The 22,265-nt window shown below is 39.2% G+C and overlaps 1 protein-coding gene across 3 annotated transcripts in view; it reads left to right on the forward strand.

Moving 5' to 3' along the window:
• The first annotated feature begins 31 nt into the window (after positions 1-31).
• The window catches only part of CNGA3 (cyclic nucleotide gated channel alpha 3), a 30,969-nt gene continuing 8,735 nt past the window's right edge, over positions 32-22,265 (forward strand). For all 3 annotated transcript variants that reach the window (XR_774889.1, XM_010575776.1, XM_010575775.1), the window contains exons 1-4: positions 32-202; positions 8,073-8,210; positions 13,226-13,342; positions 16,046-16,225. Coding sequence is in view for 2 of the 3 variants with exons in the window: in XM_010575776.1 (XP_010574078.1) it covers positions 8,110-8,210; positions 13,226-13,342; positions 16,046-16,225 (398 nt within the window). In the remaining variant the exon portion in view is untranslated. The remainder of the gene's footprint in view (positions 203-8,072; positions 8,211-13,225; positions 13,343-16,045; positions 16,226-22,265) is intronic.

Raw genomic sequence — 22,265 nt, forward strand, 5'->3', positions numbered from 1 at the left:
CGGGCCGCCCCGCCGGGGAGGGCAGGCGCTGCCGGGGCTTCCCGGCGCCGCGGGCCGGGAGCGGGCTCCGGACCGAAACCGCCTCGGGGAAGGGCAGCACTGCCTGTCTGTCAGTGTTGCTTAAGGATAAGGGCCCCGAAGCGCTTGCGTTCAGGCAGGCAGAGTTTCTGAATTCGGATGCTGCGGAGGAAAGCGTGGGAAGGTGAGTCTGAAAGAAGAGGCAGCAAGCCTCCGTTTCTGTTTGGGCCCATGAGAGTGGGATCATGTCCTGCATCCGGCTTCAGTTCCGAACCTTAACTGAAAAGCTTGAGATGGAAACACAACTTAGGAGCTCTTTTTTTCCTTTTTCTTTTTTTTTTTTTCCCCCAAAGAAAAGCGTTAATTTGATTAATTGACACAGAGATCCGTGTATCCACAATTAAATTGGATTCAGGACACAAATCCATACAGAAGCGGAGCCGAGGGGACTTGCCCCACTCCTGTCGACTGAGGCTTAGCTTTAACGGTTTGATCCATGTATCTCTTAACTTCTTTGCTGTCTGGTGCCTGTGGTATAAGCATGAGGTTGTCAAACCCTATCTGAAGAAAATGCTAGCAAATACTAGAAGAGCAGTGAAAGGAAATAACCTTCCTGGGATTCCTGGTGCTCCTGCTAAACTGACCTTGTTTTTAGCAATATGACATCTTTTGCAAAACTTGTGTAGTGTAAACCAGGCCATAGCGTGCCTAAGAATGTGCAAGATGATACAATAATGACTATAATCAGTGTCTTTCTCTAATGCACAGTCCACTCACTTGCTAAGAGAAGACAAGGAAAAATGACATGAAGGTTACTTTAAATCTCAAGAAATTATGTTAAATGTAAATGTTGGTACTGGGTAGTGGAGGACACTTTTTTACGGTATTCTGTTTTCCAGATTGAGAGTTGTTACATTCAAAGCAAGTAGTGAGAGGGCTGTTGTATTTAAAATCTGTAATTTTCATTGTTACAACTAAGTAAATTGTAGTTTCAGATGTTGAAATAGCGTTTTTGAAATAGCATGACTTTGCCTTCAGTTGGCACAGTTATTTTTTTTTCTCTGATATCTTTTATGTCGTTTTCTTTGAGTATGCGTGCTAAAACCACCTGATTAGGAAAATACATGGTGCAGATGATAATGGGACTGTAAGGATGTCTAATCAGCAAGGGTAGTCATGGTAAACAAGCAGTGAATGACTTGAGGGAAGAGCACATCAGCTTTAAAAAAATTATACACCACCCTTCCATGTCAGCATCTCTCAGCTTTGCCTTCTGTATACGTCTATGCATCCCAGTCTTTTTCATCCAATTTGCACCCAAGCTCTGTCACTTGGGTTCAGCACATTACCCTGCAGCCTTATCCAATGTTGCCATCTCTTTTCATTAGCATCTCTTAAATCCTCTTTGCTCGAATGCCTTGAATGCCTTGTTACTGCATGTGAAACGTGACACAAATTGCCTCTAGAGTTTTCTTTCCCTAGCCAAATGGGATGGCTGTGATAGTTTACGTAAAGTGGGCAGGGAGTGAATTTGAATGGGTAACATTCACATGTATGCATGTGCACACATGTAAACATATACCTATGTATTTTATAGATACTCATTTGGGAATGTAAACCTGCTGTGTTTTAGCTGTGTTCATGCCCTTGTTATGTTCACTTTTAAGAGTTTCCTTGGCAAATTAATGCACTGACAGAGACGTTGGCAGAACTGGTAAATTTTAGACAGAAGCCTCGCACAGAGCTTATTTGCTGTATAGAAACATGGATACCTGCTTGATGTTAACCCATATTAGCAACAGAAACAACACGATGTGACTTGGTTGTCCAGTCAACTGTAGTTTGTAATTTACTGTGTTTTAATTTACAGTGTTGTGGTCAATATACACAGCTAGTTTCTCCTGAACAGTTCCCAGTCTTAAAAATAATACACTCATAGAAAATGGTCTGCAAAAAAATTCAGTAGATCTTAGAAAATTGAACTGTATTGCTAATAGTTCATAGATAACAGAAGGGAAACTCAGTCCAAATAATTCAATTTATTTAAAAGATTATTTTGCTACTACAAGTTGCCAGGGACTCAACCATCAAATGGATCAAGGATAATCATATTCATTTAATTCTAAAACTATAAATTATGCATACATGAATATGCAGTGTTGTGTGTAGTATGCGCACATCCTGGACTACCTGTGAGAGGTAGTGTATTTGTTTGACACATCTTTAGTACTGAGGTTACAAGGCTATGCATATAAATTATGTGCATTTTCACGAGGTATCAGTGCCCACAGACTATGGAAAATGCAATATGACGTAGCAGAGAGTAATACAATTTGAAAAGTGTACTTTTAAAGAAGTCATAGGATTTAAGAATTGTTGATTTAAACTGTTATGCATAATGATTCATGCGGGTAAGGTGGTGCAGCCTGCTTATTATTTTTTGAACCCCTTGGGCTCAATCCAGTAGCCCTTATACAAAGCTGATTTCCACGAGAGTGTGCCAGAGTTGAATCTGCAGGTTAATTTATAAACCTCCAAATCATTGAAGAAAAAAGTTGGACCTTGTCTTCAAATCACATAGTTGCTTAAAGATCCAGTGTCCAGTCTTTGAAGTCCGTTTGTTGCCTGTACTGGTTGATATATCGGAACTGCAGACTGTCACAAGTAACATACACAACAGTACAGCTGATGTACAACCATTATGAAGTGATGTAACAAGGATCATGTAGGTGGAGGTCAAATCCCAAAATAAATCCCAAAGACTTACCAGGGTTGAACCTGAGAGGCTGTGTGAGGATTTGGAACGTGTCTTAACTAAAATGATGTAAGTGATCCTATGCAGCTTATCACTGCATAACAGTAAGTAAAATGTTGTTGAAAGCCTCAAGAACAACAGTGTATTACCAACTACACAAATACATAAGTTCCATTATGAAATCATATGTACAGTCACCTTTTACTTTGTGACAGTGGTAGATATTTCACCTTGAAAAACTGTTTTTTGAATTCTGCCATATTTTCTGTCTGTAGTTCTTTTAATCTAAATAAATAAGAATATTAAGTGGTGGCATTAAACAGCTTGATCTGCCATCATAGCTTGATAAACAACTACATTTACTTCATATCAGAAGTATTAATATTTGTTTGGTTAACAATTTTGAATTAAGTTAGGGTGAGTTAACATATTCTACCCAAAAGGGGAACTGCTAGAGTAGACCAAATGTGAACTCTCAATGCTCTTGTGAGGGAGACTATAGTGATTCAAACTTCTTTCATGGATGTTTGACAGGCTACACAGTTCATTTTGGTGGCTTAGCTGATAGCCAACAACTTCCTAAGTTTGATATAATTTGTAATATTTAAGTGTGTGCCTGTGTGTTGGGGTTTTTTTGGTACTATGCATGTGCAAAATCATCTGAAACCTAGGCTAGGAAGCAGCTCAGAGGCCTTGAGTGTGTCCAGATTGCAGTGGGTGCTGACAACAGACATGCCTGCTGCTGCTCTGGTATGTGTTCTCAGAGCACTGCAAATCCATGAGAAAGTATGTGTGAGTGTATCCCATCATCTATTGGTTGGAGGCTCCAGAGAAAGGGGGAAAAGTCATTTTGGCTTGCTTAATTTGAAGCAGACTTGAAAAGTTTCTCATTTTTGAGGTACAGCTCCTAAGCACAATGCAATTTGCTGCAAATGGGTGAATAGACTTGAGAAAGGGGGGAGTTATGGCTGTGAACTGGGTGCCACCTCCTTTTGGCCTGGAGTTAGATGCCCATTTATTTTCAGTCTCCCATTTTAGATTCAGTCATTTAGTATTGGCTGGCATATGTAGCTTCCTTCTCAGTGCCTTATTCCTGGGTACCTGATTTTCTGCATGCCTTCTGTAGGAAATCCACTGTATGGTACAGCTCCTAAAATTTAGATACTGCAGCCTTCATACCTGATTTGCAAAATTAGGAAATGCTTATGTGAACCTGAAGTTTTCGTATTTTACTTGAACTTGTATTTGTTGTCAAGCAACTGGCTGTCTTGATAAAACAGGTCTTTTATACCAGACAGTGCATATAAAATAATTTGACACAAAACATCAGTTGCTATTGAATCCAAAAGGAAGAGGATAAAAGAGTACGTGAACTATTTGCATTTGGAGTAGGGAGAGCTCTCACTAATGTATAATTTGTTTTATTTTTAGTAGGATAATACGTCTTTCTCATTTAGCTCTAGTTTCAATGATTTATGTGCTGAAAAGCAATATCCTTGAGTGTGGAATTATTATTCATCTCTTTGAGGTTAGTACAATTGCTAGCAAGGAAAGAAATACTAAGTGAGAAAGCATGTTAAGTCATTGGTAAAGATGTCAGTCTTTCAAGAGCTAGGATTGTTTCAGATAAGTTTTATTTTGCTGTCAGACACTGGAAAATTCTTCAACCTGAGGCAGTTTTTGTTTTCTGTAGTTTGACTTGGTGTGCTTAAAGATAAGTCGCTTAGTTCTGGAACATTAAAAATTACAAGGATACTTTAAGGATCCAGTTCTCCAATTTGGTTGCCTAAAACTGGGTAACTAGATTCAGGCTCAAAGGACTATCTGTCTGTCTGTCATTAAATTGCTTGTGAGCTAAATGCCTGTTTTAAGTGGCCAACATAGATTTTTCAGACTTGTTTTCTTTCACCCGCACCCAATGCAAGTAGATTTCTGCCTTTTATAAAATCTCCATTATCTTTGAAGTACACTCTCTGCTCTGAATATTTAAAGCTAGTAATTACACTGAGGGTAAAACTTGCATTGGGGGCAGGTGCCCAGGCTCTGGCAGGAGGGCTGCAGGGGTGACCTCTGTGAGGAGAAGCCAGGGGCTGCCTGTGCCAGACACAGCCACTGCCAGACAGCTCCAGTGGACCCACCACAAGGCACAGCTGAGCCCCTCTGGGCTTTCTCATGGATTTGCAGTGCTCTGAGAACACATACCAGAGCAGCAGCAGGAATGTCCGTTGTCAGCACCAGGAGACACTGGTAGCACCTCTGGGACAACGTATTTAAGAAAGGGTAAAATGCCTCACAGACAGTGTGTGAGGAGTGACGGAAAAAAGCGTGAGAAACAACTCTGCAGATACCAAGGTCAGAGAAGAAGGAGAGGAGGTGTTGTTCCAGGCCCTGGAGCAGAGATTCCCCTGCATCCAGGGAGAGGACCATACTGGAGCAGATATCCACTGTGGAGGACTCCACAGTGGACCAAGTAGCTATTTCCTGAAGGAAACTGCAGCCAGTGGACAGGAGTCCATGCAGGAACAGGTTCTCCTGACAGGAACTGTGGCCCATGGAGGACCCACACTGGAGCAGGTTTACCCTGAAGGACTGTAGCCCATGGATGGACCCACAGTGGAGCAGTTCCTGAAGGATGGCAGCCTGTAGGAAGGACCCAGGCTGGAGCAGTGGAATGGTGTGAGGAGGAAGGTACGGCAGAGAGGAAGCATTATGGACTGACCACAATCCCCCATTCCCCACCTCTGCACTGCTGGGCAGGGTGGAGGAGGTGGAGGAGTTGGGAATGTAGGAGTGAAGTTGAATCTGGGGAAAAAAAGAGGGGGCGAAGTGTTTTTGTCTTTGTTTCTCACCATCCAACTCTATTTTACTTTTCCCCAACTCAAGTCTGTTTTGCCTGTGATGATAATTGGTAAGTGATCTTACAGTCCTTATCTCGACTCATGAGCTTTCTCATCTTACTTTCTCCTGCTGGCCTGCTGAGAAGGGGGAGTGAGAGAGTGGCTGGGTGGGTGTCTGACAGCCAGCCAAGGGCAACCCACGACACTACTGTAACAACTATGTTTTTAAATACAAAGCTGAGCTCTACTCAGTTCTTAAAACCATCTTGTAAGCACCAGCTTTTAGTGGCAGTTTTAGGATTGTAGATCCCAGCTAGCTGGAGCTGTCTCTCTGGGGCCCTGCAAAAGGTGTTTGCAGAGTCTTATGACTCTGCAGCGTTTTCCTGCTGGTTGACTCCTGATAGCTCCGTGCTCATTTTAAGTTGCTCCCTAGTCAGTCACTTGCCAGATTTTGGATCCAGTTTTGAAATGCTGATCTCCTCCGTAGACGGTTAAACACATTTATCATTAGGAATCTTGGAGGCCTAGAAGGAACAAGTATTTCTCCTTTATGAGATAGCCAGTAATGTGTCAGAATTTTATGTGCTTCATGCAGGGCCAAACCATGTTGCTTCAGGAGGTCTCACCATGTGAGCTGTACCAAAATTACTGCATTATTTATTTCTACCAGTCCTGTGTTCTGTGTCTCTCTCTACTACAGGTGGGCATGCGTGGCATAATTTAATAATGAACCTTCATCCATTCTCCCTACCTCCTTCCAAAAATATATTAATGTATTTTATTGCATAATAGTAGGGTTGTATTTCTGTGAAAATTTTACCTCCTCCTTTCCTTCAGTCTAGTGCAGAATAAGAGTTCAGACCACATTGTATATTGAATCTGGATTTTACAGCTGAAGTAATTGTAAGGGCTCTGAAACAAGCTCCAATTTTGCCCGCATGTTTTTATTTTATAGCTTCTTATTCTTTGCCTTTCTAGGGTGAGCAAGCCCCATTTTTCTTTCTCTCCCTTTTCTATGTCCTTAAGCATGGCATGCTTTTATTCTGCAGTATCTTTCTGTTTGAGAGAAGGACTAATAGTGTTCCAGATAAGTCCACCCTGTTGTTTCATGGAGCAGTTTTAGTGTTCTTTGTGTCATGAATGCTTTCCATATGTACATCATTAGCTATTGTGTCAGCAAGCCTGCCCGGTACTGAGCAGGGTGTTTCCCTGAGCTGTACGTATGTAGTGTTCAGGTTCCTTTTCTGAGAGCATACGGTTAATTTGGAAGCATGTAAGGCAGTAGTTTACATGCTTTTCATCTCTATTCATTGCTTTCCATTTGCCTACATTGCACGTCACTTGCCGTCAAATTGAGAAGTTGATCTAGTTGATGTGGATCACCCTGAATTTCCTTGCACTCCACTTCTTTCTCCTGCCTATAGTACTTTTTGCCATCCTGAGATCTTCTTGTCTCACTGCTCCTTCTTTTTGTCAGCATCATTAATGAGAGGTTTTCCTATGGAACCCTGAGGAATATTGTTCTTAAACTTTTGTAGTGGTGAAGGTGACTGTTTAATCCCATTCTTGTTTTCCGTCTTCTAAGAAGCTAGTTTTTCATCCAAAATAGTGTTTGGTTTCATATCCTATTAAAAAAAACGTTTCAAAATTCAAAGCTTTCACTGGAAGTCTTTCAGTCCCTCATTTTTTAGACACTTGTCTTGAGTCTTAAAACTTGTTTTGCAGGTGATAGATGTAATATGAATTTGGTAAGGCATTGAAGACCAAATCTGGAAAGTAATTTAGGTAAATTTCCTAAAACTTATAGGAGCTGGGCTGGTAAATATCTTAACAGAGCTTGTCTTAAGGCAGTATAATAAAAATGACTTATGGAAATAAATGGGAAAAAAACCCCCTAGTATGTGTTTAGTGCAGAGTTTAGATAATATAGAATTAATGCATGGCATATATTAAGCTGAAGGATACATTTCATTAATTATCTGCTTGGTTAATATGCATTCTCAGAATAAAAAACTTAATCATAAAATAGATAAAATTAGCAAAAGGGGATCAACTCAAAGTGGAATGGGTTGTCATAGCACATGTATTACCTAGCTTTTTTTGATTGGCTTCCTAACTCTAAACTTCTTTTAATGAGTTTTTAAATGTAATTTCACTATGGATAATAGGTATGAGAGTTTAGGTATTCAGAAAGTCCAGAGACTAAAAAGAATATAGCATCATGTAACCCTTTTCTTTGGTCATGATGAATTTTCTTTGTTACACTTTTACTAGCACTTTTTTCTGTCTAGTGTAAATAAATCAAGAAATAGGTATCATATTGTGTGTGTAAATATCACTGGCTATTCTTCAAATGATTGAATTTAATTTCTGCTGTTCCATTGTTTTAATAAATTGCTCTTTTTAAGGGCTGAGCACATTTCTTTTGCAGCCTTCACAAAATGTTTTTTTTTTTTCCCCTGTTTCAGCTGTCATTTAGATGTTGATATGTAAAGCAAAATGGCAAAAATCAACACCCAGCACTCCTACGCTGGTATGCACAGACTGTCTCTCAGGACTCCTGATGAAGATATTGAAAGGATTGAAAACGGCTGTATCAGGTAATATATTCCTTTCGTCACAGTTGAGAGGACAGATTGCTGCATAATTTGTGGCATTCCTCTAGCTCTGCATTATGGGAGTGTTATATCATGATATTGTTGACCCAGTGCACTTAACTGACTTAACAATTTATATTCAAAGTACCGAAGAGACAGCAACAGGAAGGTTGTCATGGCTTGCAGTTTTAGAACCAGAATCTGTGTTACCTCAGGAATAAAGCCCATTTTCACATCAGTGGGAATTACACCAACTCATTAAGGAGAAACCTCTTTCTCAAGTCACCACGCAGATAGCAGGGTCTGTGCTTCCCACAGAGTCTGTGGGATTTAGAGTAAAAGTGATCCTTCCAGTGCCATGCAGTGAAAAGCCTCAGAAGTTTTTTTTTTAAAAGTAACCTCTGCAGATCGCCTAGTTCTTGTGATAGGGAATATTTGTAGTGTATGAAGAATATCAACATTTTTGTACTGGGTTTTCAGAGTCTCTCACTGTATGGTGGAACTGTAATAGTTTCTTTACATTCACCTTTCTCTGTTTTGATAGTTTTAAAGTGGCTGTTTAAAAATGTGCCAGTGAGCTTGCACTTAGATTTTATGTAGTACCAGTCATTTGTCTAGTCTGGGCAAACCCTGCTGGGCCTGCAGGAAAGTGTCTGATGATCCACAGCACCTGTACAGACTGGGAAAAGTGTTCTGCTTCTGGCTTGCTATGGTCAACCACCTCCATTATGTGGACCTCGTCAGACTGTCTCTTGCTGTTCAAATGTGTACCCAGCCTAGAGCACTTAAAATCCTGCTATGCAAAATCCTGCATAGGACTGCCTGCATTATGATAATTTTGGATTGCATGCCCCTAGCATCTAGTATGGATGTGATCACTGTCCTGTTTGAATCGGTCCTTTTTTTTCTTTCTGCTTTGCTTACATGATACCTTCTGTCATGTAGGTGTACCTACACTGGTGAAAATGGAGCTGCTTTTATTCTGCACAGTATGGCTTGCTTGACTTAGTTATATTACCCCATGGTCTCCTTAGGGAGATTTGCAAGAGCCGTGTCCCTTTGTCTCCATTTACAATGATACCTTAGAAACAGTGAAAACACAGATCAAAATGACCCTCTTCCTTTCCTTTTTTTAATGTTGTTTTTGTAGAGGGTATCAGTGATTGGCAGCTCACAGAATGGAATTACTGGCAGGGATGTGAGAGTGTGTTTATAAAGGTTTAAATGTAGAATTAAATCGCTGCAGTCATATGCAGTTTCAGAGGCAATGACTTGCTTATGACAGATATAGCGAAAAAAGTTTGTTGTTATCAGCATTAATTACAGGAGTTCATAGATGAGTAAAAAGATACAATCTTACTCTCTAAAGGAAATCTCCTATTTATGGTTTTTGGATTGCTGAAGTGATTGCTAGTAAGTATATACAATACCTTTGTAATACCAAAGAATTCCGAAACACGTTTTTTAAATTCAGATTTGTTTTAGAATATGTCTGTACCAAAAGATAGATCCCATCTAAAATTTTGGCCCTTCTTTGTCTTGTAGCACAATATACAACTATAGACATTGGAAGAAACCCAGGTTTCCTAGAGTAGCAGCATTTTTCCTTTGCCTTTATCTTCTTCCAACTCCTGTTGACTATAGTTCAACAAAGCAATTAAGCACATACTTAGTTCTCATTAAGGTCAGTGGGTGTTAAATTTATGCTTAAGGCTAAGGATGTGCTTAAGTACTTTTCTGCTGTGGAATGAGGTATTACCAAGAAAAAGCATTCACTGCAGGAGTTAACAGAAAACTGGTAGTGATCTTTAAACTGTCATTCTCAGTTATGCTGGAGTAGGTGATTCATGTGCCCATATTCTTACAGTGTAGTGTACTATAAAGTTGGTTCATTTTGTTAAAACAAAAATCAACAAAACAAAAAATAACAAAGGAGTCTTCATTTTTAAAATCCAGCCTCTGTACAGAAACAGCTCAAATAGGACAGGCAGCACATTAGCTTATAGACACAGGTTGGCTATCTAGAAGTTGGGAAGTAGAATTCAGCTGTGTCTTGTAGACATCTGGATTTCAGTGTCTTTTTGTGAGTAGGTGTCTAAGTTCCTGCTGTCATCAGTGGAGATGTAGTCAGTACTAATAGTCAGTGGTGCCTAAGGAACTGTTCAGCTTACCCTGAAGTTGAATAGTTCTTCAGGCTCATTTGGCTCTGTTGATTATGAGGGTATTTAGTTGCCTAAAATAGGCATCTAAAGCTATTTGAGATACCATAGAGTATCTGAAGCATTTAGCTGGGGCTAGTGGATATGAGGTGAGACCTGTGTGCTCTGGAGAGGTCAAATAAAGTGTTTTGAGGTATTCCAAATGGTACTAAACTCCTGTATTGAGGCAACTGAATCAAGCCCTAAGATGGCAATTGACTGTAATGGGAACTTAGATACTCGGCTTATATTAGACACCCTAATTTAGGTCACTGCCATCTGGAGCCAAATCCTGCCCTTGAAGTCTGGCTCATAGTCATTACTCAAAATGGCTTCAGCAATTCCTGTTTAACTGATCAGAACTTCAAAACAATTACTACTAAATGAAAATTCTGGTTTATTTGCATTTTAGGTGAAAATGGTCTTCTAGGGTTTTCTTGAAGATCTTTGTGCAAATTTAGAGCTAAATCAAGTTAAGGCAAGGGACAGGCACAGAGCAGGTGCTGTAAATGTACCCTTCCCAGAGCTTATTCCACTAGATACCTTGAAAACATGGGAATAAATTGGCCTTTACAGAGCTGAAGAGGCATGGAGCAGAAGCCTCAGTGGCAGTGAGTTTTCTCTAAGATATAGTGACATTGCTACCTCTGGGGAAATAAAATATTTTTCAGCATAAGCTGAGGAGGCACAATCATCTGCTGATGTTTCTGCTTTGTAACCTGCTCTCTTCTCATGTTGATTTCAGACTATGTAACACCTTTGGGTAGTAATGGCAGTGGTTACTGTTTCGCTGCAGATAGCAAACACCCTTATGGAGTCCAGATGGGAATTAGTCTGTCTTTGTGAAAATAAAGTAAAAACTATGCCACATGCATTGAAGGTGTTAACATCAAAAGCCCCATCTGTGCCTGTCCCTCTGCATCAATATAAAGCCAGCTGACAAATAAGGCCTCTTGTATTATCTGAACAGGGTTGAGGAAAGTCAAGAATGGGTATATGAGTTTTATAATAGGGAGTTATAATAATGGAAGGAAGAGTTCATTTTAGATTTACTTTTTGATTTGCATTTGTGTGAATTGATGTGGAATGTTTGTAATTGCTGTGTAATATCAGACAGGTGCTTTCATAAGAGTTGCCTGGCGGAGTCCTTTATGTATTGTTTTCTGATCCTGTGGCAGATATACATAAGCTGTATTTGTAAAAATGAAATGCAATACTCCAGAAAAAAGAAAAAAAAAGCAGGCAAACTGCAAGTATCTGCAACATACTTTCCTGTAATACTCTCCCAACATCCAGCTCAGGAGACTTCTTGAGCTGAATGTGGGCTCTGTGTATCTGGTAATCCGTAATGGATTTCTGTTCCATGAGTTTGTTCATCCTTCCCTAGAAGCCATGTTAACTTTGGCATCCACAATATTCTCAGCACCCACAACATAAACTAGGTTATAAAAGCTTTTCAATACTAAGCGGTGTCTATTGGTATCTTCTTATTAGAAGAGAAGAAGAAAACAGTTAACAAGTTGAGAATTCTGGGACTATCAGAGCCTATCTTTTTTAGCATGGTTCTTTGTGTAGAAATAATAAAGTTTTAATTCTCTGTTTGTCAGTTTCTCAGCTGTGAGTACACACTAAATTGAGCTGCTAATTGTCCTTTTGTGGGCATTCAAAATGCTGTTGCCAGTTCTTATGAAGATCTGCAAGCATCATTATAGTCAGTGTTTTCCTGGCAATACAGATTAACAGACTCATGTGAGAGTTCTTGTTTGCGTTAAAAAGGGGGGAAAAAAATGATCCTTAGTGGATGTGACAAAGTCTTGTAAAAGTGAATACTAAAGAATGAAAAACACAGAGAAAACCCTAGGAGTCTTATAAAAAAACCCAAAGTGAGCCCTGGTAAAGTCCAGGTTCCAGTGAAGTCAATTTCAAAACTCCGTTACTGAAAGATGAGGCTAAGATTTCATCTATTTTTCTCAAATGCTAATTATTTCAGTGATAATAAGTAGTCTTACAGTCACGGGAGTTGGCAGACACTGCATGTAGCTTAGCCTTATAATCGCTATCTGCAGTTGTGCACAACTGGGCTGTTACAGTGTTTTCCATGTGTGGTAATAGCCTGAGGTGCCTCATCTCATTGCTGCCAGAGCAGCCCTGAAGGTCTGTAGCCTGTTTTGCTATGCAATAGGTAAAGTTTCAAGTACAAAGCAAGCAGCATTAGGTCTGCAGTTGTGCAGCTGATGACAACAGTCTGGTAAGAACAGCAGTGGTGCTGCTCAGGGCTAACTACTGTAAAATCACTGTTTTCCCTCTCAGTCCAAGCAAGAGTGAAAGCAAAAAGAGATGTGTATTTGCTTTGAGTTATAAATGGGAACTGCACTGGTAGAAATTCCAGACTGTTAAACTGAAACAATGTATAGGAGAACAACGCTGAAAAAAGCAGTGGACAGTCCCTTTTAAAGTCCCCTGGGGATGAACTCCATGTTGAAGGAAAGTTGCTGATGCCTTACAGAAGGTGTTAGAGTAGAAAACATGCTTCCCATAATTGTGTATCTGCACACTAGACTAGTACTGACCAGTAAGGAGTAAGCTTCTGAGCTTGCTGGAACAGATGGCAGAGCCTCAACTGACTTCATTTGGTGTTGGATGGTTCCAGAAAAGTAGGAATATAGCCTAAGCTCATGGGTTTATCAAATGGATGCCATATTACTAGGAAGAGGACAATTTACTGCATTGTTTCCTGACGTGGTGGTGGAAAGAATCAGATGGGGGAAGACTGCTATAGGCTGTATGGCATTCTTAAAAAAAAAATATTTGCTTTTGCAGAACCCATTCACTGTGTGAGGATGCATCTTCAGAACTGCAGAGAGTCATTTCTGTGGAGGGAAGACATGTATATGAATCCCAGACAAGCTCATTCACAGGCAGCGGAGCAATGGCAAGGTAACATGCTAACTAATACCATTTCCAGTATTAAGTTTAACTTGTTGAAAGAGACTGATCACAATTTGGAGGCGAAGTAAGAACCATCACTTTCCAAAGAAAATATATGGAGTCCAGCTGAAAAAAGTCTATAAAAAGTAACAGAAGCTGCTTTTGACCTTGATTCTGATTACTCATTTCTAATAAAAACCTTGAGCTCACACAAATTAGTCTGAATACAAAAAAATATTACATGATCAATACTTTTACATGATCAGATCTGAAAATATATTGAATGCTGAGGAAATGCATGAAGTGAGGCCAGACTATAAAGTAAATGGGTAAAGTGTTTCGTTCTGGCTGATAGCTGATGCAATACTTGTTTCCTATCAAATAAGACATGATGATTGTTCCCATGTTGGCAAGGGAGGAGACAAGGGCCCTTGTGTTGGGAGTGCAAGTGTTTCTCTCAGTTTTTAGAATCCAGTTATGTTTATAAAGGATTGGGAGCCTTAGTCAGCAAAACTGAAGTCAACCATTTGCTTAAGTCATTTACTTTACCGGGACTTAAACATAAACCTAAAGTGGAGCTTCAAAAACTTACTGTGTCTCCTTTAAATATTTCCAGCTGAGGTTAGAGAGCTCTGTCTTCAGATACCATTGTTACACACAATACAGGCCATACTCAGTTTAAGCATAGTGGATTTCAAAGAGCAAAGAAAAAATTATTATAAAACTAGAGTCATTTAAAGAGTGTTGTTTACACTTCACCCTTTTGGGTGGTGGAGGATAAATTTGTATTTCCCTGTTTGGTTGTCAGATAGTGACACCACTGCGTGTAGATTACAAAGTCTGCAAGAAGTTGGCTTTAGGTGGAAAACATTTATAGGTGTGTATTTGTGTAAACATGAAGCACATGAATATATAAACTCATATTGAGGACTTCCTTTTTAATCTTTGTTTATATTGTTCTTTACCCTTTTTCAGGATAGTATGAATTACACATGTGTGTAGCTACAGTTAATTATGCTCTGAATATACAAGGAAGCCTGTGATGAAAACATGAATGCTTAGCATTTAAATATTATGGTAACATAACATGCCTCTTGAAAGCAAATTCTTAAGGACCTAAGACAAGAGCTTTTGATGGACTTCACTGAGTATCTTACTTTGAGATGTAAAGGACAAAAAAAGTTAAAATAATATAGCATGGCAGAAATCAGAAAATTCTATTTGTTCAAACAGAGAGGCTCTCAATCTTATTAACTAACAGGTCTCATAAAAATGCTTTATTTTCTAATGTAAGTAAAAACATCCATATTAGTAGTTTTCAATACCGCTCCTTATGTGAAAGCTGAGTTCTGCTCAGGCAAAGAGAAAAATTCTGTAGCTTAACTTTATGCAGTGTGTTTTGAATAGGGTGAGGAATCTATTAAATAATCTCAGACTTTTATGTGGCACTTTTGTGTTCTTGGTAGGCTTCAGATTCTCTTAATTGTTGGCAGTCATAGATGATTTATATGATTCTGTCTTGGTATAGTGCTAAAGAACTAGAAATATCTTTTTCTAATTTCTGGTATGTGATATTATTCCTGCCTTTTTTGTCTGTTTTATTTCAGTGTGAGAGAACCCGGGCAAGATCTATAAGGAGGTGTAGCTAGGCCCTTGAGAACTGCAATCAAGAGGCAGATGTACTTTACCAAAAGATTTAAATTGTTCATATCAGCCTCTTTGTGGATTCTGAGCATATGTAATACTAGCTGATGCAGAGAGAATGTAAAGAGCTTTCCTTGAGTAGCCCAAGGTCTCTGTAAGAAGTTAAGCATTGTTCAGGATTTCATTATGCTGTTTTCAAGGCCAAGTTTGGGAAACCTGAATTTACACCACTTTTGTCCAAACTAGACTGTTGATAGGAAATAATACAATATATTGTGTGGGCAATAAATGTAATCACTTTTGTAGATTTCAGTCTCCATTATTTTCAATTCTTCAGAAACATATTTCCTTTTGAACTTTGACAGAAAACACTGTAGGGATTCATGATGTGAATTAGTGGGTAGAGAAAAAGATACATAATGATACAGTGATAAATTAATTATGTTGTCATGATTTTTTGCTTATCTCAGTGCTCTGCTAGAAATTTAGGATGAGGAAATAGTTCTTCTGGTGCAATAAGCAGGTTTATATGTCATAGGCAATTAATATGTCTGCAGACAGACTCTTTAAAATCACAGGGAAAGTGACCGAATTTTTATCATTCCTTATTTCAAAGTCCATCCTCCCTCAGCAACTATTCAGCTTTTTTTTTTCCACTGTGTGTACCAGCCCTTGAGCATGTGATCCTGTGAGTATTTTGTATCTCCTAATTCTTTCAGTCCAGGATTCACCCATTATCACATAATGTCAGAAGTTTGTCAGAAGTCAACTGCCCCACCCCAACCACTTGGTTTGCTCCCACTTGGCAAGAATATTCTTCTGTTGCTCCTGTGGTGCTGATACAGTGGACTAGGAACTGATGTGTGAGATACTTTCCTGATCCACTGCAAAAGGTGATGTATGAAGTCGTGGGAAGTGACTGGGTTCACACAGTTAATCCATCAAGTTTAATTTCATGGCAGGTGGAGAAGTGGAGAAGAATCTTCCTGGGCCACTCTTTGTGGGGATGATTTAAGCCATCTGATGTTCTTGTCTGGTTCAGTCAATGTGTATGTCTGTTCCATGCAGGCTATCACGATTTGTCTTATCTGTGAGGTCATGGGCCACAAGACATACGCACCATGAAGACCAAAGACCTGATTCTTTCCTAGAACGTATCAGAGGGCCGGAGCTTATAGAGGTGTCCAGTAGGCAAAGTAACATCCGCTCCTTTCTGGGTATCTGTGAGCGCCCTGGGGGAGTAAACAGGTAAGAAGATGTGTTTATACTTTAAACAAAGACAACTGAGGTTATGGTATTTTCTTGGTGATTAGGATGTAAGCTTTATTTTGAGAAGAGGGTAAGGAGCTTAGCATAGGAGATGAACAGAGTATCTAATGCTGCCCAGGAATCTTCACATAACTGAAGTATTACAGCTTTCAGCAGACTTTCTCTTCCCCCCTCAAATGTACTGTGGCAAAGGTCTTGAAATAAAGGACTTTGATCATGCTGCTTCAGGCAGAATGGTTTCTCAGAACTGGAATTTTATCATATGCTACCTGTTCAACTGGATGTTGCTAAATTCCTCTTTACTGAGGGTGAATGCAATTTTTATTTCAAGAATCTAGGATGTAGCTAGTTGTGGCTTTTCAGGACATTAAGGTTATGCACATTATCTGTGAGTGTTAGGAAACTCCAAACAAACAGTTGTGCAAAATGTGTCATGCTTTGTTACACCTACTCAGGATTTCAGCTGCTAACATTACAGAAGCCTTCTGATGCAGAAATGAGAAAATATTGTGGCTGCTGACTTAACTTATTAGCACATACTCAGTCTTTGGTATGGAAGGCAGGTTCAGTCTTATCTTAAAATTTTTCTAATAAAACAACAGAGACTTGCAACAGAAATCTTTATGTTTTTACAGTCTTCTGACTTGATGAATTATTATTACATTATAAATATATGATACAGTGTTTTAAATTTAACTCCAGCTAAAAGAGGAAAATTAGTTCCTAAGACAAAAGTTGATGTTCTGTTTGGCATTATGCTTTGAATTACTCCCGTATTTTTTTTTCATAATTAAGGATTGGTAGGTAAGCAAATAATAAGTTGATTTGTTTCAAAATCTCAGCTAGTAATACAGATTAAAGCAAGACCCTTCGAAGCGCTGTGCATGATACAGGTTACCTTGATTTGTTGTGGTCCAGCACAGCCTTATTATCTTCACTTGATCTACTCCTTAGAAATTCAGCTCAAAAGCACATTTTGTGGAATTAGCCAGACTGTTGTCTGTTTTTTCAGATGTCTGGATCAGTAACAACTGCAGATTCGAAGTAATTAGAGGGGACAACATTGATCCTGGGCCAAAAGACCTCTTTATAAGGCTATTAGGAAAAGCGAATTTGGGAGTATCCATCCTTGCCTTCTCAGTTTTACACTGTTGCCACGTGACAGTAACTCCCAGTTGTTCTATCATGTAGGCTTAATTCTGCAGCAGTGGTAGGTATGCTTGTTACTTATCCACAAGCCTTGACACTGCATCTGTGAAGAAGACTTGAAAGGATTGAAGAAGGCTTAAAATAGTAGCCAAATGAGTACAGGGCTAAAAATGTTGCCATGCACTAATATGCCTGAGAACAAGCTTCAGACATCAGATGTGGTCACAAATGTGTATGCCAAGCACATGGTAAAAAGAAACTGGTGCCTTGAAATAGTTATGCAAAGGGGCTTACCACTGCAGTCAAAGTTGACCTTCCTAATCTTATCAGTGCATATGTGAGAAGCTAGTAAGTCGGTCTGTCATGTTGGTAAACACGTGTATGAAATACCAACAGTCTTTACACTCTTTTAATGTGTTTTACTTAACTTACTGCAGTCACTGGCCCTTTGCCAGGCTTAATGTCAACTATAGCAACAACACCAACGAAGAGTAAGTACTGATAACTTCCAAACACCTTTCTACTACTAGCTCCTCTCTTTTTCCCTTTCCAGCCTAGTAACATTTGTAGTATAAACTCCTTATCTCTTCCTAAGCCTTTCCTAAGAATATAGTTTAATTATAAAGAAAGATCTAGTTTTCTTAGTATGTAAAGCATCCTTCATGTTCCCTGTGAACTTCTTTTTGTCTGAAGTTAACCTTACCTCTCAAGGAGTGAATTTGATTAAGGATTTAGTCCCTACCTCCTCTAGTTCAGCTGGCTGATTTTACTGCATTGCCAATTGATTTATTAATTCTTCAGTTTTTAAATGAGATTCATGTATTCATTTTCCCCTTTTAACATGCTAGTGCCCTTTTGTAAATCAAGTGCCCCAAAAATTTCAAGTTGTCAAATGAGAAGTGGATACTGATCAAGGTACCAAGAAAACACTTGTGTGTGCAGTCTAAATGAAAACTAACCATCTTTTTAAAATGTGTATTTCAGTTCAGCAGATATTGTTGGTGTAGATGCAGAGAGTGACAGGCAACATAATAAGGCTTGCATTGCAACAGAAGTTCTGACTGTCCTTTGGAGTCTAGTTTGTATATTTGACAAGGTATTTCACAGTGTTACACCAAAGATAAATCTCTTGAAAAGATGAAAAGCTCCTGTAATTTAAAATCACCCAACACCAATGTTTGTTGCATGTCTTGCACCACAGCTATCTGAGGACATATCTGCTCTGTAGCATCCAGCAGCAGATCTGTTCTCATGCATGATGATAGTTAATTTTTTTCATTGCTTTCCAGATGAAAACAAAATTTGAAAATAATCAGGACAGGTTCTGATTATGTCAGAAATACTTTCAGGAAACTTATTTTTTCTCCAAATAGCTCCATCACAGCTCAAACTGTAGATTTTAAATGACACTGCAAAACCTTTGCGCGCATACCTGAACAAGAGGTCTTCTTGCTTCTGAAGCAACTTTTTGGTTTGGTTTGCAAAACTTTTATTAAAAAGGAAAATCAGTGTGCAGTGAACAGTGACAGAAAGGTGCAGAATTTTATTTAGACTGGTATAAAAAAAGTGCTAAAAGTCTGGAGCCTAGCCTGCTAGTCAAGGCCCAAAGGACTGATTAGTATGTAAGTACGGTACCTTGGGCAAAACTTTCATCCTTCCAATGTTTCATTATTTTTAAATGAAGACAACACCTGTCTGTCTACCTGCCTGACAGTCTGAGACATACTTGATTTGCGAAGTACTTGGCAGATGAGAAATGCTAATATTTGACTCATTCAAAGACTATGACAGTGTTTTTATGGGGGCTGATGAAGACATGTTTTCTAAGTCTGAAGATGCATGCTCCTTTTAATGTGCTGGAAACACAGAATGGATGCCACTGTATTGCTGTGAAAGAGGACAGGCACAAACAACTGTTTTATTAGTTACTGGATTCCAGTTTACTCAGTAGCACTGATAAAGAAAAAAAGACGCAGGTCTTTTTGAAGCTTTGTTTTTTTCATTATGTTAAAGACCTAAGAGTGCCTGCCCTTGGGGAACTGTAGGTGATGCTTTCAAGTCTTCAATTATGGCCAACTGTTTCCTCCGACTGACTTCCACCACATGACTACAAGCAGGTGGGAGTATGGTAAGTTGGGAGTTACCACAATAGAGAGATGAACAGAGGCCACAGAAATGGAAGAATCTCACTTATGAAAGATACCTGTAGTTGACAGATGAGTTTGTAGGAGATCGCAGGGCAGAGAAGAAGAAGTATTAGCATTAGATACTATGTGAAATAGTGTTTTTTCTCTTTTTTTAAACAAAACGTAGGAGGAAGTTGGAAATGTCAAAATATTCCCTCCAGAGTTCACCACCACAGAGATGTTTTGATTGATTCTCTGTCTCAACCTACTTTTCCCTGCATAACAGCATCCAGAAATGTACAGTGGCCCTACCCTTTGAAAATTGTGCTTACTCATAGTTCTTCCTTTTTGGTAAGAATGCCAGACGTGAAGTATCAAGGAGGTATGTTAATGCTAACAACAGCAACAATGAATTGGCCTTTAAGTCAGGCACCATGCATAGTAATGTGCAGTGAAATCCTGACATGTTTTTTAAGTAGGAAGGAGTTTTTGGGGCAGATTTGAAAAAGAAGCCATAAAAGTCCAGGGGATTCAGTACCAGAGGAATAAATACTTGAGCAGCAGTTCCCACTGCCATGTAGAAATCAACCTTGGTAAATGAAGAACTGTTTCTCTGAGTTGTGATGCGTATGTAAACAGAAGACCAGTCAACCAAAATGTTCTTTTCTCCTCCAGTTATGCTCCCTTGCAGTGTATAATTTTAAAGGTTTCAGTGGTGTTGGTCAGCTTGGTAGGTTATTTCCCTGGACATGGAGGAGTGTAGAATCTCAGCATTTTTTAGCAAATTAGTCTGGGCATTTCTGAATTACTCTGTGGTGCTGCATCAATATGGAAATGTCTAAGGGTAAGAATTGAGAGAGGTGCTCATTGCTGATGGCAAAAGCTACCACTAGACCTATTATATTTATCTTAAAATTGATGATTGTTGTCTTCTCCCTTGGAGTGCTTGTTTCTCCCTGTAACAAGCACATTCATAGACAGGACTGCCATTCGCAGCACAGGCTTTTTTCTGATCTGAGTAATACAAGCAGGTATACATGCAAAGCACAACTCACTAAACTTTTTCCTGTTGGTTCAAATCCAGTAAGCAGCACGCTTTCAACTGTTACTACATATTCTGTCTTTGCCGTGGGGTGTTGCTGTCATTGAACTAATTTGTCCTTTATTGACACCAGTTCAAGAGGAGAATCAGAGCCAATCTTGACAGTTCAGAGGAGAACATGTAGCAACCATGGGAGCAGGAGTCCATGGCTTTCATGCAAACCAGACCTTATGTGTGGAGAGTTATGTTTATCTATGCATTATCCAAATACACTGTATTGTCAGGAACATTTAGGCTTTTCTGTCTAATCAATGGGGACACTTTCTGCTTCAAGGAATAAAGAAATTTCAAATACAGAACAGGGAGATCTCAGATGATAGATTTTCTGCTTGTGCAAATGAGTGCCATTCTTCAGCTTACATGATTCCTGACCAATACATGTAGCAAATTTAGCTCTAAGATTGACAGAATCTTAGGAAAGATGTTAACTTTCTGCAGTTTTGAAGAGGACGCGTGGGCCTATCTGCATAAGTTAACATAGCTCAAGACTCTTCTGTTCAGACAAACCTGAGAATGGGGGAAGTCAGATCCATCTTTATATCTAGCTTATCACATTCTAATGAGCTAAAGGCTGTACATACTTGAACAGTATAAAAATCCATATCTGGAATTAAATGTTGCAGCTTGGGCCTGAGCTGGATACTGTGGAGTAGTAGGATATAATTATGTTAAATGGTCCATATTTTACTTTATTGCATGAAAAGCAATTAATAAACATGGGGACAATCATGATTCCATTAAGTCTAGGAAAAATTCTCATTGATTTTAGCGAGGATAGAACTTAATGCTCAGCCATTGAATACAGTGGCAATCGAATACAGGCAGAGCAACTTGGGCATGGCTCCTCTGACCAAACATAGACACCTGCATCTGAACTAGGTAACCCATTCTTCCTTTACAGTTGCTGGAAAGAAAAAAATGCTTTTAGGGCACAAGTCATCTTGTGGATATGGACTATGAGGTATGGACTATCTTGGAGATACAGTAGATCTCTACTGTAGAGATCTCAAATAGGTTGCCTTAATCATGTTGACTGACTGTAAAGCATTTATAAAATGACTACTATGTTGTTAAATGAGACACATCTCTTTTCTCTACATTTGCTGCTTTTGTTCAGACATTGGCTGGGATTCTTTTCCAAGGCAATTTTTGAAGTCAGAGGTAGTTAATTAATTATAGCTATGTTGGTTTTAAAGAACTGTGAGAGGAAATTCAGCCTCATTTCATTTAATTACCATTAAAGCTTCAGGCAGTCACTGTGAGGTCTTGGATATGCAAAGAATGTTGACAGTTTATTAAGCCATTTCAAGTTCTGTTATCATTTGATAGATTTCTTTTTAAATGCCTGAGTTCTAAAGAATGAAACAAACTGGAAGCATTTAATTAAAATCAGCCTGGTACACTGATGTCTGAAAAGGTAAAAAAAGCATGGGTGACTAATGCACAGAATCAGCCAGCTGGTTACGTGATGTAATGGTGTGGTGGTGTCAGTTCGAGAGGCCTCAGCCTGTAAACCTTTTTTACCAGTTAGATGAATGGTTCCACTGAGAAACCTTGTCCTACTCTACCTGGAGTCTAGTCTAGCTTCCCGTACCTCAACACCCACCCTCTCCCGTAACTGCTAGAATACTGGTAATATTGC

Source organism: Haliaeetus leucocephalus, unplaced genomic scaffold (assembly GCF_000737465.1).
Source record: "Haliaeetus leucocephalus isolate CR32 unplaced genomic scaffold, Haliaeetus_leucocephalus-4.0 Scaffold495, whole genome shotgun sequence".
In the NCBI taxonomy this organism is placed as follows: domain Eukaryota; kingdom Metazoa; phylum Chordata; class Aves; order Accipitriformes; family Accipitridae; genus Haliaeetus; species Haliaeetus leucocephalus.